General features: G+C 43.0%; 1 protein-coding gene across 2 annotated transcripts; it reads left to right on the top strand.

The window, feature by feature from the left end:
- Positions 1–5: 5 nt before the first annotated feature.
- On the top strand, positions 6–6,394 carry RAD51AP1 (RAD51 associated protein 1). Of its 2 annotated transcripts, XR_010027533.1 has the most exons (9): positions 6–82; positions 2,034–2,083; positions 2,333–2,459; positions 3,119–3,228; positions 3,555–3,629; positions 4,077–4,229; positions 4,883–5,029; positions 5,556–5,717; positions 5,881–6,020. XR_010027533.1 is itself a non-coding variant. In XM_063154157.1 (8 exons), the coding sequence occupies exons 1-8, from the start codon at positions 63–65 to the stop codon at positions 6,006–6,008; spliced, it is 810 nt and encodes a 269-aa protein (XP_063010227.1). In that variant the 5' UTR covers positions 7–62; the 3' UTR covers positions 6,009–6,394. The 2 variants fall into 2 exon arrangements, 1 of the variants encoding a protein (XP_063010227.1); XM_063154157.1 differs by lacking the exon at positions 5,556–5,717 and having other exon boundaries at positions 7–82; positions 5,881–6,394.
- Positions 6,395–15,821: the final 9,427 nt, after the last annotated feature.

A 15,821-nucleotide genomic window follows, 5' to 3' on the forward strand; every position in this document is an offset into this window, starting at 1 on the left:
CAGCGGCACTTTCGGCGCTGCGCCTGTGGCGAAGGCGCCAAGCGGCGCCGGCGGCGGCGGGAATGGCGCGGCCGGCCAGGAGGTGCGTGTGCCGGGCTGAGGGACCGGGGGCTCGCCCGATCCCCTCGGGGCCTCTGCGGGATTCCAGGGTGGCACCTTTCTCTTCCAGCGGAGCGGTCGGGATCAGTGGCACAGGGTCGTGTTGAAGGCCTGGTATTAGTGGTGTCCCACTGGGTTCTCTCGAAGAATGGTTTGGGTTGGAAGGGACCTTAACAACCATTCAGTTCTAATCCCCTGCCATGGCAGGGACAGCCTCCACTATCCCAGGTTCCTCCAAACCTCATCCAGCCTCGCCTTGGACACTGCCAGGGATGGGGCAGCCACAGCTTCTCTGGACAACCTGTGCCAGGGCCTCACCAGCCCTCACAGGAAAAAATTTTTCCATGTACCCAATCTAAATCTCCTCTCTGTCAGTGTGAAGCCATTGCCCCTTGTCCTGTCACGCCAGGCCCTTGTCCAGAGTCTCTCTCCATCTTTCTGTGGGCTCCCTTCAGGCACTGCAAGGCCACAGTGAGGTCACCCCAAAGCCTTCTCTTCTCCAGGCTGAACAATCCCAATTCCCCCAGCCTTTCCTCCCAGCAGAGCTGCTCCATCCTCTGATCCCCTTGGTGTCCCTGCTCTGGCCTGGCTCCAGCAGCTCCCTGTCCTTGCTGTGCTGGGCCCAGGGCTGGATGCAGCCCTGCAGGGGGGGATAGTACTGGGCTCACAATTGTTTAAATTGCTCATCCATGATTTGGAAGAAGGGTTTGATGTCCCCTCAGCAGTTCACAGATGACACAAAGCTGAGAGGAGTGGCTGATACCCCAGAGTGCTGTGCAGGCCTTGAGAGGGACCTGGACAGGTTGCAGAGATGGGCAGAGAAGCGTCTAAAATTCAACAAAGGCAACTGCAGGATTCTGCACCTGAGGAGAAACGGCTCCATGCACCAGCACAGGCTGGGGGTGACCTGCTGGCCAGCAGCTCTGCTGAGAAGGACCTGGGGGTCCTGGTGGACAACAGGCTGTGCACGAGCCAGCAGTGCCCTGGGGGACAAGAAGGCCAATGGAATCCTGGGGTGCACTGGGAAGAGCAGCGCCAGCAGCTCAGTGATCCTGCCCCTCTGCCCAGCCCTGGGAGGCACATCTGCAGTGCTGTGTCCAGTCCTGGGCTCCTCAGCACAGCAGGGACAGGGAGCTCCTGGACTGGGGCCAGTGGAGCTGCAGAGATGATTCAGGGCCTGGAGCATCTGTGGCAGGGAAAGGCTGAGGGAGCTGGGGCTGTCCAGCCTGGAGAGGAGCCCCAGCTGAGAGGGGCCCTCAGCCCTGGGTGTCCCTGTGTGCAGGGAGGGCTCCGAGCAGGGCCCAGGCTCTGCTCCAGGGCCCAGCAATGGCACCAGAGGAACGGGCAGGGACTGAGCCCAGGAGGTTCCACCTGGGCACGAGGCAAAACTTCTGTCCTGTGCTGAGCAGATTGTCCAGAGAAGGTGTGGAGTATTTTAAAAAAATCTACAAGCTATTCCTAATGAACCATTGTGTACAGTTGCATTGGTTGTAGATTTATCTCTGCTCTCTCTGCCCAGGGAACAGCTGGAGCTTTGCCAGGAGAGGGTTTGGGTGGATATCAGGAAAAGGTTCTTTCCCCAGAGGGTGCTGGTGGAGCACTGCAACAGGGAATGGTCACGGCCCCAAGGCTGCCAGAGCTCCAGGAGTGTTGGGACAGCACTCAGGGATGCACAGGGTAGAACTGCTGGGGTGTCCTGAGCAGGGCCAGGAGCTGGACTGGATGATCCTTGTGAGTCCCTTCCAACTCATGGATCATCCATGATTCTGTGATTCTGTTCTCTGAACATGTATTGCTTTTTTTACTTTGTAAAACATGATCTACCCAATAGTGTTAATAGTGTTACCAAATCAAGATGCTCAGTCAAAAAGGATTGATAACTTTTTTTTTTTTTTTTTTTTTTTTTTTTTTTTTTTTTTTTTTTTTTTCCACAGGAACAAGAAAGTTGTTGATTATTCTCAGTTTGGAGATTTGGAAGATGATGGTAAGTGAGATGTTCTTGTACATCAAGAATTTGAAATTGCCTCTTACATGAAAGCACATGTAAGAGAGAGTCTGTTGAATTTTCATTTTAAATACTTTTAAGGATAGTGCAGTTATAGTAATGGTGTTCTTTCAAAATAGGATTAATTTCCAGATAAAGTTATCTTGACATATTTTCAGTGTGCAGTGAAAATGATGAAATTTAAGAATATAGGAAAACTCATGAGAGCTTGTTGCTGTTTTCCAACAGATGAAGACTTTGCACCTTCAAGCAAAAAGTCCAGAACACAGCTCAAGGAATCAAAGAAGGAGAAAAAAGAGAAATCAAAAAAGCCCAAAGAAGTGACTGCATCACAGACACAGACACTTAGTAAGAGGTAAGAAATGTGGTCAACTCTATGTAAAATTGCATTTTAACAAGAATATTTGGGTTTGGTTTCTTTTCCCCTAGAGTTTTAAACAGCTGAGAACAAACAAGTAATACATGACTGTAATAAAGATTTTTACTGTTTTAATGCACCTTCAGATAACTCTAAAAATTCTGAGTTTCTTAGGGACTCCTAAACCAGAGAAATATAAAGACAAATTTGATTTCTTCTAAAAGAACATATTTAAAGGAAGATTCAAAGTCTGTGTGAAATTCTCAATGAAAAAGAGAAATCTAATTTTTGTTAGTAGAGTTATGTTTAAATATTACATTTTGATGTGGCATTTCAAACAAATGCAATCACTTTTTTTTTCTGCAGTAATGCCAGTTAATAGTTCATATATTTATATATATGTATATATATGCACACATACACTGTTTTACAGTCATAATGCTTTAAAGTATAGAGTGCTTTAAAAGTTGGTGTGTATTTTGTCTAAATAATTTCAAAATGTGATATTTGTAACAAAACAAAACATGCTATAAAAATGTATTGAAATATGAATCTCTTCACAAGTATCTGAATTTAAAGAGTTCACTGAGCAAAAATAGTTTTATAACACTCATGTAATTGTTTTATTATTTAACATGTTGTCATTCTTTCCCTAGGTTATCCTTGGATGAGAAACTTTATAAAAGAGATTTGGAAGTTGCCTTAGCCTTATCTGTCAAAGAAAAATCTTCATATCCCCAAGAAGTGCAAAATTCAGAAGAGCAAGGTTACTTTGTAGTTCCATGCAACACTCTTTATTTATATGCAGTGAATTTGAACATGGGAATTTATTTTACACTGAAATAGATTGAAAATTATATTTTATTTCATGATGTCGTGACAAGAGAGAGTTTCTAGGTATTGTCTGTTTTCTTATGTTCTTGAGGGTTTTTTTTCTGTGAGAAGAAGTAACTCTTCTATAAGGTTTTCCTAATATATACTTGGATTAGAGACAGATAAAAACTTCAGCTATTTTAATTTCTTGCTCTTTTTACTTTTTATAATGTGTTTTTGTACAGTATTTTAAATTTTTTCCCCTGGATTTTAAAACAGGTAAAAATATTGAAACAGAAAATACACAGAGGAGACCCCCTTTTTCCAATTGCAGTGTAGACAGTGAACTTTTAGGTAAGTTGTTCTCTCACTCTTTTCACAAAAAACATTTAAATACCTTATGTCTTCTTTGTTTCCATTGGTTTATTTTGTTGTTGTTGTTGTTGATGTGGAAAAAAGGGTCTTTATCTTAAATAAAAGTTGAAGGATGTGTCAATTCTTTCATTAAAAATTTGGCCCCAGTCTTAAAATGAGCAAACCTGTGGATTAGTGAAATTTTGGTCTTTGTTTTGTTCGCCTGATTACAGATAAATGTTGATAAATTTGACAATGAGAAAATAAAATGAGAAGCACATGAAAACAGGTGTCAGTGATATGTTTCTGAACAGTATAGCTTCATATCACCAAAATGAATTCTGGGCTCAGATACCAAATTATTGTACTCAGATACCAAATTATTGTAGGGGAAGAAAATAAATTTATTGTGAATTTAAGCTGATTGAATCACTTTCTGGTTTGTAGGTCTCAATCAGGTTATGGATGAGGATGCACCTGAGGGTGATGGGAGGCAAAGGACAGCAGCAACCAAAGTTCCAGCACATCACAAGTCACTGGTGGTTGACAGTGATGACAGAGCCCATGATCCTGATGATTCTGACCCAGAGTCTGTACCCAGTAAGTTCTTCTCCACCAAATCCTCTCCTTACATGTGCTTTGGTTGTGATGCATTAAATTTAGTTTGGATTTTTAGTGAAATTCGTGCTGTTTTGACTGCATTTTTCCTTACTCCCTCCTTACTGAAGCATCATCCCTCATACTCATGACATCTCATTTGCACTTTCACACTAAATTTACTCACTGGAGCTTATTCACTCCCAGACCAGCAAAATGTCACTGCTTCTCTGCATTTTTATGTCAGGAGAAATTCCTTCTGCCCTCCTTGTCCAGGAAAGTTTCATCTCTTTAAAGATCCTCTGTTCATTTTTGCAGTTGTTTTCTGGAGTTTGTGTCAAAACAGTGATTCTGGGATAGTATCAGGTGTTGGAGCTTTCACTGTTGGGTTTGTTTAAGCTTATTTTAAAAAGCAGATAGCCTCCCTTCTTTCCTTCCTGTGACTGTCATCTTTTGGAAGAGCAAGCTGCATCCATGTCTGCATCCATGTCTGTGTCATTCCCTAACAGGCAAGGTGTCAGTGTTAATATTTACTGCTTCAGGATGGGACAGTCTAGTACCATCCTCATTATTTCTGCTGTGCAGTGGTCTGTCATCTTAAGTGATGATTTCTCTGCTAAAAAGCATCTTTCTAAAGTAATTCTTTTCCATCTCAGCATCACCTATACTTTCTCCTTCCTGGATAATGGAGCACAACTCTGAGCCAAGGCAGAAGGTGATGTCCAGTCCCTTGGAAGCAGCTGGGAGGCCTCTACATGCATCAAGTCCTGTCACAGACAAAAAGCCTAAATGGACACCACCAGGTATGGGTGAGGCTGCAGCTATAGACATGTACATGAGTTGACTTTAGCTTTTGGCAATCTCTCCTAAAAAACATAAGACAAAAAAAAAGCTATTCCAGGAAAATGCCTGCCCTCTGTATATATTTTATAGAGATTTTCTTTAAAACAAAGAAGAGAGAAAGGAAGAAAAGCTATATCTATGTTTCATTTGCGGCATTATCCTTTACTGCTTTATCTGCATGGGATTTACAAAATGTTTTCCAAACTGTGGATCAGACCTTAATCAAAAGTTCCTTTCATGTCCATTTCTCTCTTATTTAGAGCTTTCTTTATTTCTGGCATGTGCTAAGTTATTATCTGTTCTAAACAAAGAATATTTTAAAAATTCTGGAGTATTTTAGTTGCACTAATAAAGCAAATGCTTAAAAGCTTTATATTCTCAAGGTGTTTGAGCATGCTACTGCTGACTCCTGATTCTTTGATTTTTCTTCATATTTGCTCTTCTTTTCTGTACATGGTTCTTTCTGTTTGGCTCCTTTCTCTCAAGTCCTCGTTTCCCCATTGGAGTTGTGTTCAGTATTTCTCTGTGGAGTGCCTGAAAATGCCCAGGGCACTGGGAGCAGTTGCCCAGTGTTGCTGCAGTGTGTGGCTGGGTAATTAACCTGTGCACCATTCCTGCTGCACTGGCTCCCAGAGGGAGGAATCCCTGGTGAGTGATTTCCATGTGCCTCTATGGTTTGGACCTTTTTGCACCCTTTTCAGAATGCTTCTTTTGTCCTGCTAGGAAAACAATTAAAAGATAGCAGTCATATGATACTTTTTTCCTCATTTAAACCTCTAATACCTTCTTTTTGTTTCAAAATCATCTCCAGCTCCCTCAGGAAGCAGTAATGCCTCTGTGAAATGTGTTCCTGTTAAGTCACCTACTCACTGCCTAAGACTTGGCCTCTCCAGACTGGCAAGAGTCAAACCTCTCCATCCCAATGTAACCAGCAGTTAATGGTCAGTGACAGAGTGCCACACAGAGGAAAAGACTGTGGAAAGGGTTTTGCTGATAAGCACAGGGTGGGCAGCATCCTGGAATCATCCATTTTGGAGGACTCTTATTACAGATGTGTCTCATGTTAAGATGAGTTTTTATTCTGCAAATTGCTAGGCATCTTTTAAGTGCTACTGAATAATAATGTTGTTTAATCAAAATGATATCTGGCTACCAGCTTTTTGATGTATTATATTCAGGTTTGTGATAATTTTAATTCTTTAGTACCTAAGGTCTTGGCATTAATGTAATCTAGACAGCACTATGGCAGTATGATGATAGGGAAATGTTTTTTAGAATGTTGTATTTTTTAAAAAAACTAAAATAAAATATTTTATAATGTCTAACTGTATCCCTTGATTGTATTAATTTTGAAGGTCACTTTAAATGTTGGTTGCAGTCTGGCAGATATTTTTGCCTGTGTATGCTCTTACTGGAAGTCAGCAGCATTAGTCAGGCTCAGACAATGAGGAATTTCCTTGGAGCTCCTGGGGTTTCATTGAGGATCATGATACCTTGCTAAGGTAGGGGTTTTGTAAAGCAGTGAAGTGATTGCTACTGATTAATGAAACTGAGCTTTTACTAATCCACAGTGTCAGTAATTTCCTCTGTAAGCCTATGGATTACAGTGGATGTTTCCCATGTCCACAAATTCTATTTTAATTCAGTCAAGGACACTTACTCAGATGTTGGGAATTATCTCAAAAGGTTCTGGCAATTACATCCTTACCAACACAGCACCTTAATTCTCTCCTATGTAAAATTGCATTCATGGCAGCAGATCCATTTCTCCATGTATTACTTGTGACTCAGGGAATTGCATTAACAAAGAAATATAATAGAGTCATGGAATGGCTGGAGTTGGAAGGGACCTTAAAGATCATCCAGTTCCAAACCTCACCATGGGCAGGGCCACCTTCCACTATCCCAGGTTGCTCCAAGCCTCATCCAGCCTGGCCTTGGACACTGCCAGGGATGGGCAGCCACAAGTTCTCTAGGCAACCTGTACAAGAGCCTCACCACCCTTACAGGGAACAATTTTTCCTCAATACCCAATCTAAACCTACCCTGTGTCAGTGTGAAGCCATTCCCCCTTGTCCTGTCACTCCAGGCCCTTGTCCAGAGTCTCTCTCCATCTTTCCTGTGGGCTCCCTTCAGGCACTGCAAGGCCACAATGAGGTCACCCCAAAGCCTTCTCTTGTCCAGGCTGCACAATCCCAATTTCCTCAGCCTTTCCTCCCAGCAGAGCTGCTCCATCCCTCTGCTCCCCTTGGTGTCCCTGCTCTGGCCTGGCTCCAGCAGCTCCCTGTCCTTGCTGTGCTGGGCCCAGGGCTGGATGCAGCCCTGCAGGGGACTCAGCAGAGAGGGGCACAGGGGCAGAATCCCCCCTGCCCTGCTGCCCACACTGGGGGCTCAGCCCAGCACAGGGGGCTTCTGGGTCCCAGCACACACAGCCAGGGCAGGGCCAGCTCTCACCCACAGCATCCCCAGGTCCTTCTGCCAGGGCTGCTCCCTCTGCTCATCCCCAGCCTGGATTGATCCCCAGTACAGCACCAGCACTTGGTCCTGTTTAGCCCCATGAGATTCCCACGGGCCACTTCTGCAGTGTCCAGGTACCTGGGGACCACATCCCATCCTTCAGGTGTAATCCATGCCTTTGCAAAGCCTTCTGCTAATGGTTTCAGTGATTCCTTGCAGATTGCCTGTCTGCTCCTGATGCATTATGAATCAGGTTATTGTAAGGCAAAGATCACTGTTCCAGCTTTCATTATTTCTGAAGAAAACAGAATTTTGTTTTGATTCAGAACCTCTTAAGTGTGTGACTATTACCTTCTGTAATTAAAAAGATCCAAAACTTTAATTTCCCAGGTCTGTATTGGTTGTTCTCAGATAGTCTGTTAATATGAAAACCTGTATCTTTAAAGTGGTTAAATAATAGAGATACATCTTAATCCTCATTCAGAGACATGGGATTTAATTAGGGAAACAAATCTTTTCCCATTATTTTCCTTATAGAAACAAAATTGCCCAAATGCCATTTCCTGAGATCAAGTGCATCAGGAATTCCATAAACTGCTCTTTAATTTTTAGCAGAGGGATTTGGTGTCATTTGCTCTCAGCAGATAAATTTATTCTGCCTTTCATGTCAAATCGCTTTTGTTGGTCCAACTTTCGTTAACCCAACAGACTCGAAGCGTATCAGTGCAAACCACAAAGATCAAAACAGGATGTAACCACTTCTGGTGACCCTCTGAACAAAACCCCGCTCTTTGCATTTAAAACACTCTGTCCTGCTGCTTACAAAGAATTTCTGTTCTGTCCCCACTGAGGTGTGACAGTATTCTCTTGAGAAGAATCCAAAAAGATGCGATGAAAAAAACGAACTTTTTTGGGTTGAGGCTGTTTCTGCTCTGCTGAATCTGTCTTCACACCCCCAATATTTATAACACTTGTGTACATTTAAATGAAGACTTGGACCATGAGTTTTTCTTGTACATTTTGGATATTAACAAACTGAAATTTCATTTTCTTGCCTTTTGTATTTCCCCCCATTGTTTGTTTTTTTTTGAAATTGTTTTTGAATGTTTTGAACTCAGAATTTAAAGGTTAATTTTTTCCAACCTCAGCTGAATAAGAGCATGGAAGGACTTAACTGGCCTCGAGTGTAAAAGAATCTACATGGTCCTTAGTGTATTAAAGCTCTGTTTAATGCTCAGGTATTTCAATTCCTTCACCAAATTCTTTTTCATACTGACAGCCCTTGGAGACATTTACAATACTCCTATGTACAAAGAAATCACAAGAAATAGAACTGATTGAAACCCAGATGATATTTATCTGCTTGGTGATAGACCATCTTGTAGAGCCAAAGATGACAGATTCTCTTTCTGTTTTCCTCCTTGAACAGATGAGAGATGTGTTACACATTTTTTTACTTCCAGTAAGTCTGTGTAAGTCTTGCTTTCATTTTATTATATTTGCAGGATTCATTAAGCTGAAGATTCTAAAGGGTTATAATCAGGCAGTTCTTTCAGAAAAACCTTGTGAACCCCATCCCAGCATAAAGGTTAGTAGATAGGTGCATATTTTTTAGAATGTTAAAAGTCTGTAACTATGTAGGAACTCAACATTAGAGGGCATAATAACATCAAGTTATCATTCCACTGCAGTGGAGCTATGTGGCTATCACTTGTATTTGCAGTGTTTGCATGTCAGAGGGTCAGATGACAAGTGAGCAAAATATCAAGAACAGAAAAACAAATTTAGGAATTTAATAAGCCTTAACCATCTTAACTTGTCAAGTATTATCAACAACACAGCCTCACTCTGATACATTTTCACAGATCAGTGACTTATAATGTTAGTAGGTATTTCTTGCATTATTTAATTCAAGCTTATATTAAAATATATAAGCTTAACATACAGTTCTTCTCCAGATGTTTGTTATATTTTTCCTTGAGCATAAATTAGCCCCTCCCTGGGTTAAAGTCGTGTTGATGCAATTTGTGAGTGGGGTTCACAGCTGCCTCTAAGTCTCTGTCATGATTTCATAAGGAGCAGAGCTGCCTGTAAGTCAAAAATGTAAGAATGGGCAAGTCTTACCCAGCCCTGGGAGCCAAATCTGCAGTGCTGTGTCCAGTCCTGGGCTCCTCAGTACAGCAGGGACAGGGAGCTCCTGGACTGGGGCCAGTGGAGCTGCAGAGATGATTCAGGGCCTGGAGCATCTGTGGCAGGGAAAGGCTGAGGGAGCTGGGGCTGTCCAGCCTGGAGAGGAGCCCCAGCTGAGAGGGGCCCTCAGCCCTGGGTGTCCCTGTGTGCAGGGAGGGCTCCGAGCAGGGCCCAGGCTCTGCTCCAGGGCCCAGCAATGGCACCAGAGGAACGGGCAGGGACTGAGGCCAGGAGGTTCCACCTGGGCACGAGGCAGAACTTCTGTCCTGGGCAGTGACTGAGAATTGAACAGATTGAACAGAGAGGGTGTGGAGTCTCCTCGCTGGGGATATTCCAGAACCATCTGGACACAATCCCGTGCCCTGTGCTGTGGGATGGCCCTGCTGGAGCAGGGAGGTGGGACAAGATGACTCACTGGTTCCTTCCAGCCTTATGATTTTTTCTGGGATTCCTTGATCTTCCCCAGCATATCTAAGTGAGGAAAAAGGATGCATTCAGGACAACAAAGTTAGGAGAGCTACAGAGACCCCAGAAGACAGAGGCAGAAAGGGAACTCCCCAGGAACTTAGAATGCTATGGTGCTTCTCTGTATTGAAAATATGCAGCAATTGGCCAGTTTTCAGGAAGAATTTCTTCACAGAAAGGGTGATTGGACATTGGAATGGGCAGCACAGGAAGGTGGTGGAGTCACTATCCCTGTGAGGGTGGTGAGGCACAGGTTGCCCAGAGAAGCTGTGGTTGCCCCATCCCTGGCAGTGTCCAGGGCCAGGCTGGATGAGGCTCTGAGCAACCTGGGATAGTGGAAGGGGTCCCTGGCCATGGCTGGGGAGTGGAACTGGATGGGCTTTAAGGACCCTTCCAACCCCAGCCATCCCATGATTCTTTGACTATTTTGATGAACCCACTGTGTCCTCACACACATTAATACAGAGTTTTAATGCACATCACCATCCTCACAGGAAAGAATTTCTTCATAATATGCAATCTAAACCTACTTTCTTTCAATTTTAAGCCTTTCCCCCATGTCTTGTCACTCCATGCCCCTGTAAATAATCTCTGATAACATCTAGAAGTCCTGCAGTAATTTTAGGTAGAACTCAATTCCCTTGTAAAAAACGTTCCCTTTGGCTGTGTTCATGTGGCTGTGGAGATGTAACCATGAAACCACTGTCAGGTTTTGGGAAGGCAGCCCAGCTGTTTTGCTTGAGAGAAAGATCATTAACTGAAACTCTTTTAAGCTCATTTCCCTGCCACGTGGATGGGTTCTGGTGCTCCCACCCACTCCACCTGCGCTTCCACCTGCACAAAGCCTGTTCTAGGAGGGTTGAATCTTGCCCATTAATCAAAGGCAGATGATTTATATTTACCCAGAGTTGGCTGCAGTTACGCTACCTGTAGAGGAACTGCAAATGTGGAGAGCTGCCAAAGATCTGGAAACATTCAAACCAGCAGGAGAGATATGTAGCTCTGAATCGTTTGGAAGTGATCATTTTAAGAAGAATCATGGCCAGTTGGAGATGAGTTTTCCATCTCTGATTTGGGTGGGGGGTTGTGTATGGAATAAAGTCTGATTCTCTTCATCCATCACCTTTGTGCTCTGTACCTTCACTTGCCCCAGTGAGGTTGCAGTAATAAGTGATAATGGAGAACACATTCCCTGCTGAGCTATATCCCCTTTGGAGCTTGTCTGAGATCAGCTCCTCCTTCTCCTTTCCTCATTTGCTTTGATTCATCTTTCTTGCCAAAGAAATTTGGAGGCAGATTTTTCCAGCTGCTCCCAAAAGAGTGGGAAAGCGTGTTATTGAAGTTGAAGGGAAGCATTCTGTCCTCCACACATCACAGCCTGTTCCTAAGTGGGAACACTGCCTAACTCCCAAATTTTCATCCATATCATTCCTGAAACATGTTACCCAGCACATACTGCCAGCAGCTCCTCTGTGCACTCTTCATTTCTTCTGTGCAAAGGAAAAATTGGATTTATGAGCAAATTCTGCATTTGTTAACATGTGATATGATTTATTACTGTCCTGATGATGACATTAGTTTGCACTCTGTGGCTGAACATGCAGGGAGGTCTTACAAAGGGTGTAAAGCGAATGTTGTTGTTCTAAAAGTGAGACAAGGCTGGGGTAGCACTCCTCAAAACATGGCTGGTGTGGTGAGAGTGACACTGCAATATCACTTTCACAGAATTGTTTAGATTTTGAGGCACTGCTTGAGATCCTCTACTTTAATTCTAATTATTCTTTGTGCAGTAATGAAACAGTTCTCCTTTGAAATCTCCTTAATATGCTGCGAATTTATAATGCACATTAGCAGAGCACTATTAAAATATTTTCTACAAATAATAGGAAAGCTCTTTCAATAAATACATATTTCTCCTGAAACACCACTGGGGGATGATTTCTGACAAATTCCTCCTCCCCAAAGAGAAAGCGAGGCAAAATACATACTTGAAATCTACTGTTTAATTAAGGACAGCAATACACATGTGCCAGGCATGGACTTTTTGGCCCATTTATCATCAATGTATTGAGATTACTGTATTAAAATTCAGTGTATGTAGATACTGAGATAGATACCTAAAGAGTGAGTCCTGTGAGGAGTGACTGGGGGTGTTCAGCCTGGAGAAAAGGAGGCCAAGCACATTGTTCAAGGCATATCTGAGTACACAGCATGTGAAATGCAGACAGCAGCCTGAATCCCAGGGGTTTCCAGTGCTCTCCACTGCCTGGGGGTGGGAAGAAGTGGACAGCAGTGAGCCACTGCACCAGGCATGCACCTGCATTCCTGGTATGCCCAAGTGCCTGCAGCACTCCTGAAAACTGGCTTTTGGCCTGTGCAGCTAAATGCAGACATCTTGCAAGAGCTAAAAGTAGATTACAGCAGAAGGCTGTCCGGCCTCCCTAAACAAGATCCCTGGGATTCTTGTTTAGAATCCCAGATGGACAGAGCCATCTAAAACACTCAGAGCTGGTCTAGAGGAAAATATTAGCACAGGGATGTCCTGTGAAGTTGCATCCTGCCTTACACTTCTGTTCAAAAACCTATGGATAGTACAATCCTTACTTTTTTTTTTTTAGTAGGAGCCATGTAATTGCAGTTGTGATGACTGAGGTTATAAGTGAAATGAGGTTTGGAGAAAGAAGTGATTTCTTTCATGAGCCAAATTCAAAATGTTGGGAAGCCACAGACTTACTTCTTTTTTTTTAGTTGTTGTTATTGTTTGTGCTGTTTGGTTGATTTTTTCCTTTTTCTGGCAACAATTAGGTAGTTCACTTACACAGCCACACTTCATTCTCATATTTATCCCCTTGTTCTGATTACATTTGTCGTATGCCTTTTTTATTAAATGGTTCACTGGCACTTACATGTCAGTAGAAAGCTTTCCTCTGGTTTTCCTCCTGTGAGGAAAGGCTGAGGGAGTTGGGGTTGTTCAGCCTGGAGCAGAGAAGGCTTTGGGGTGACCTCACTGTGGCCTTGCAGTGCCTGAAGGGAGCCCACAGGAAAGATGGAGAGAGACTCTTGACAAGGGCCTGGAGTGACAGGACAAGGGGGAATGGCTTCACACTGACAGAGAGCAGGTTTAGATTGAATATTAGGAAAAAATTGTTCCCTGTGATGGTGCTGAGGTTGCCCAGAGCAGCTGTGGCTGCCCCATCCCGGACGGTGTCCAAGGCCGGGTTGGATGGGGTTCTGAGCAAGCTGGGATAATGGGAGGTGTTCCTGCCCATGGCAGGGGGTTAGAACTGGATAATCTTTAAGGTCCCTTCCAACCCAGGCCAATCTATGATGCCATGATTTAAAGATCTCATTTATTATTTCTAAATTCCAAATCTACTGTGCCTTTATTGTTTTAAGGCTGGCATTGCTCCTCTGCTTTTAAAAGATTTTTCTTTCACTTTAATAAAATTTGTGTTGCATTTTTTCTGCATTTTTTAAAAAAATATTAATTGTTTTATTATTCCCACAAGAAAAGTAAAGAAGATAAGGAATTGAGACTAAGCATTAGATATTTCCCCATGGAGTCTGCCAGGAATACTTGAATAAAAGACCACTGAGGTCCATTCCTTTAATATTCCAAGCTGAGGCTGCTCCAGCTGCAGGCATTTTGTTGATGAAATATCTAAGGGGTCCATAGAGGATTGGGCTGTAAACAGAGACAGGACTACATAGAAACTCTCATTCTAAGATTGTCCAGAGTTCTGAATGCTAAGGGGGAGCTGGGAGTGTGGTGCTCAGGGGCACTGCTGGGATTCTCAATAACCCTGGGAATTACCTTGGATTTACCCTCATTAGGCAGTTCATGTTCAGAGCAGGTGAGCTAAAGCTGCAGCTCTGTCTTTGAAAGAGAATTAAAAAAACAGAAGGAAGGAAAGCAAAGCAAATGAGGCACCCCAAGGGATGGGTTTCCAATGCTGCTGAGCCTAATTGACAAACATGTTGTGCTGGTGTAAAGTCCTCTAAGATTTCATAGAGCATCAGCTTCCCAGTTCAGCTCAGTTTAGTTTGTGTCATTGCTGGGGAACATGGTAAAACAACCTGGGACTTGATTCCAGCCAGCTCACCCTAAAAATCATCAGTCAGCCCAAGCTTTTATTCACAGAGGGGCACAGGTTGGATCAGTGTCAGGTTTAACTCACAAAGAGAACCATTTAATGGAAACTGATTTAAAACATGGAGCTGTGTCATTATGGGAAAAGGAAAAAAGGAGCAGTGAGAGCTGCTGTGATTTCAGCTTCTTCAGTAACTCTTGTTTACAAGTGAGAAGAAATAAAAGAGTCCAGCCTAAGGTAATCGTGGTTGGCATTTTTTTTATTGTTTGATGTACAAATGTTTGTATTAGGTTGTGACATACCTGTTGTGAGGAACTGAAAATAAACAGAAAGAAGATAGTTCAGTCTGTTGTACCATCTGCCATCAATTCCGTATGATATTTTTATTGCATTAACCATTATTTAAATTTCTTTGGAGAAGTAGAATTAAGATGTGTGAATCTTGAGACTGTCCTGTGCAGAGCTTCAGTGATCCTTGTGGGTCTCTTCCAGCTCAGGATACTCTATGAATCTTTGATTTTTTGATGGCAATTTTTAATGAAAGCAGTATCATTAGTATTGCTGCAAAGATAGGAAATTAACATTTTTAAATTACAGGGGGATCTTACAGGTTTCTGCATAAATAGTAAGCAAATAATTAATTTATGGAATCTCAGATTACCTAGGGTTCTGCAAAAGATTTCAGATTGACCTTTAGGTTTAAGTAAAAGGCTTTATGGTATCTTAAAAGTATATGTATATTGCCGACAGATGGCCTATTTTTTATTTTAGAGGGAAAAAATTGCTCTATAGAAATGCTTACAGTAAGTTGCATTACTCTGAAATCAAAAGTCCTACGTTATTTTTTCAAAGTGTTTCTAAGTTTAAATCTGACACATGATGCTTCTGTTTAAAGTGACTTTCTGGAGAAAAATTACTGTGAGAGGTCACTCATTGCTGAGGTACTGATTTCATACAGTGTAACCCCTCTGAAGTGATGAGGTTGGGAAATTATTTCCCTGGTTGTCCTCCTCAGAGGGCATTATTTAGGAAACGTATCTGAATACACAGGTGAATGTGTGATGTCAGTAGGATTTGGGGGGGTATTAAGTAACTGTAATTATGAACTACACAGGTTCTGAGAGGCCTTGGTTCTCCTGGATTGGCCTCCAGCTTCCACTTGAGGCAGCACATGGATAACACAGGCACTCCCCACATTTCACCTGGAAATGGGTAGAAACAGATGGAGCTCTTTCTTGAAGGAAAGTTCTTGCAAAGCTTTCAGACCTTCACAAGCAAGCCAAAAATCCTTTTCCATCGTGATCTTGCCAGGCCCAGTATTGCTGGCAGAGACAGTGAGGGGATTGTCCCACTCTTCTCTGGGTTGGCTTGGCCTCACCTTGAATATTGTGTGTGGTTTTGGGTGCCACAATATAAGAAAGATCTAAAGCTGTTGGAGAGTGTCCAAAAGAGGGACGGGAAGATGGTAAAGGGCCTGAAGAGAAAGCCACAGAAGGAGCAGCTGAGGGCACTTGGTTTGTTCAGCTGGAGAAGAGCAGACTGAGGTCAG

Source organism: Melospiza melodia, chromosome 4, assembly GCF_035770615.1.
Source record: "Melospiza melodia melodia isolate bMelMel2 chromosome 4, bMelMel2.pri, whole genome shotgun sequence".
Lineage (NCBI taxonomy): Eukaryota > Metazoa > Chordata > Aves > Passeriformes > Passerellidae > Melospiza > Melospiza melodia.

Bases quoted from the DNA above. Each gene is read 5' to 3' on its own strand.
- RAD51AP1 (XM_063154157.1), top strand. From the start codon at position 63: ATGGCGCGGCCGGCCAGGAG. The intron at 3,630-4,076 runs GTAAGTTGTTCT...TCTGGTTTGTAG, and splicing joins TGTAGACAGTGAACTTTTAG to GTCTCAATCAGGTTATGGAT. The intron at 5,030-5,880 runs GTATGGGTGAGG...AATCATCTCCAG, and splicing joins GCCTAAATGGACACCACCAG to CTCCCTCAGGAAGCAGTAAT.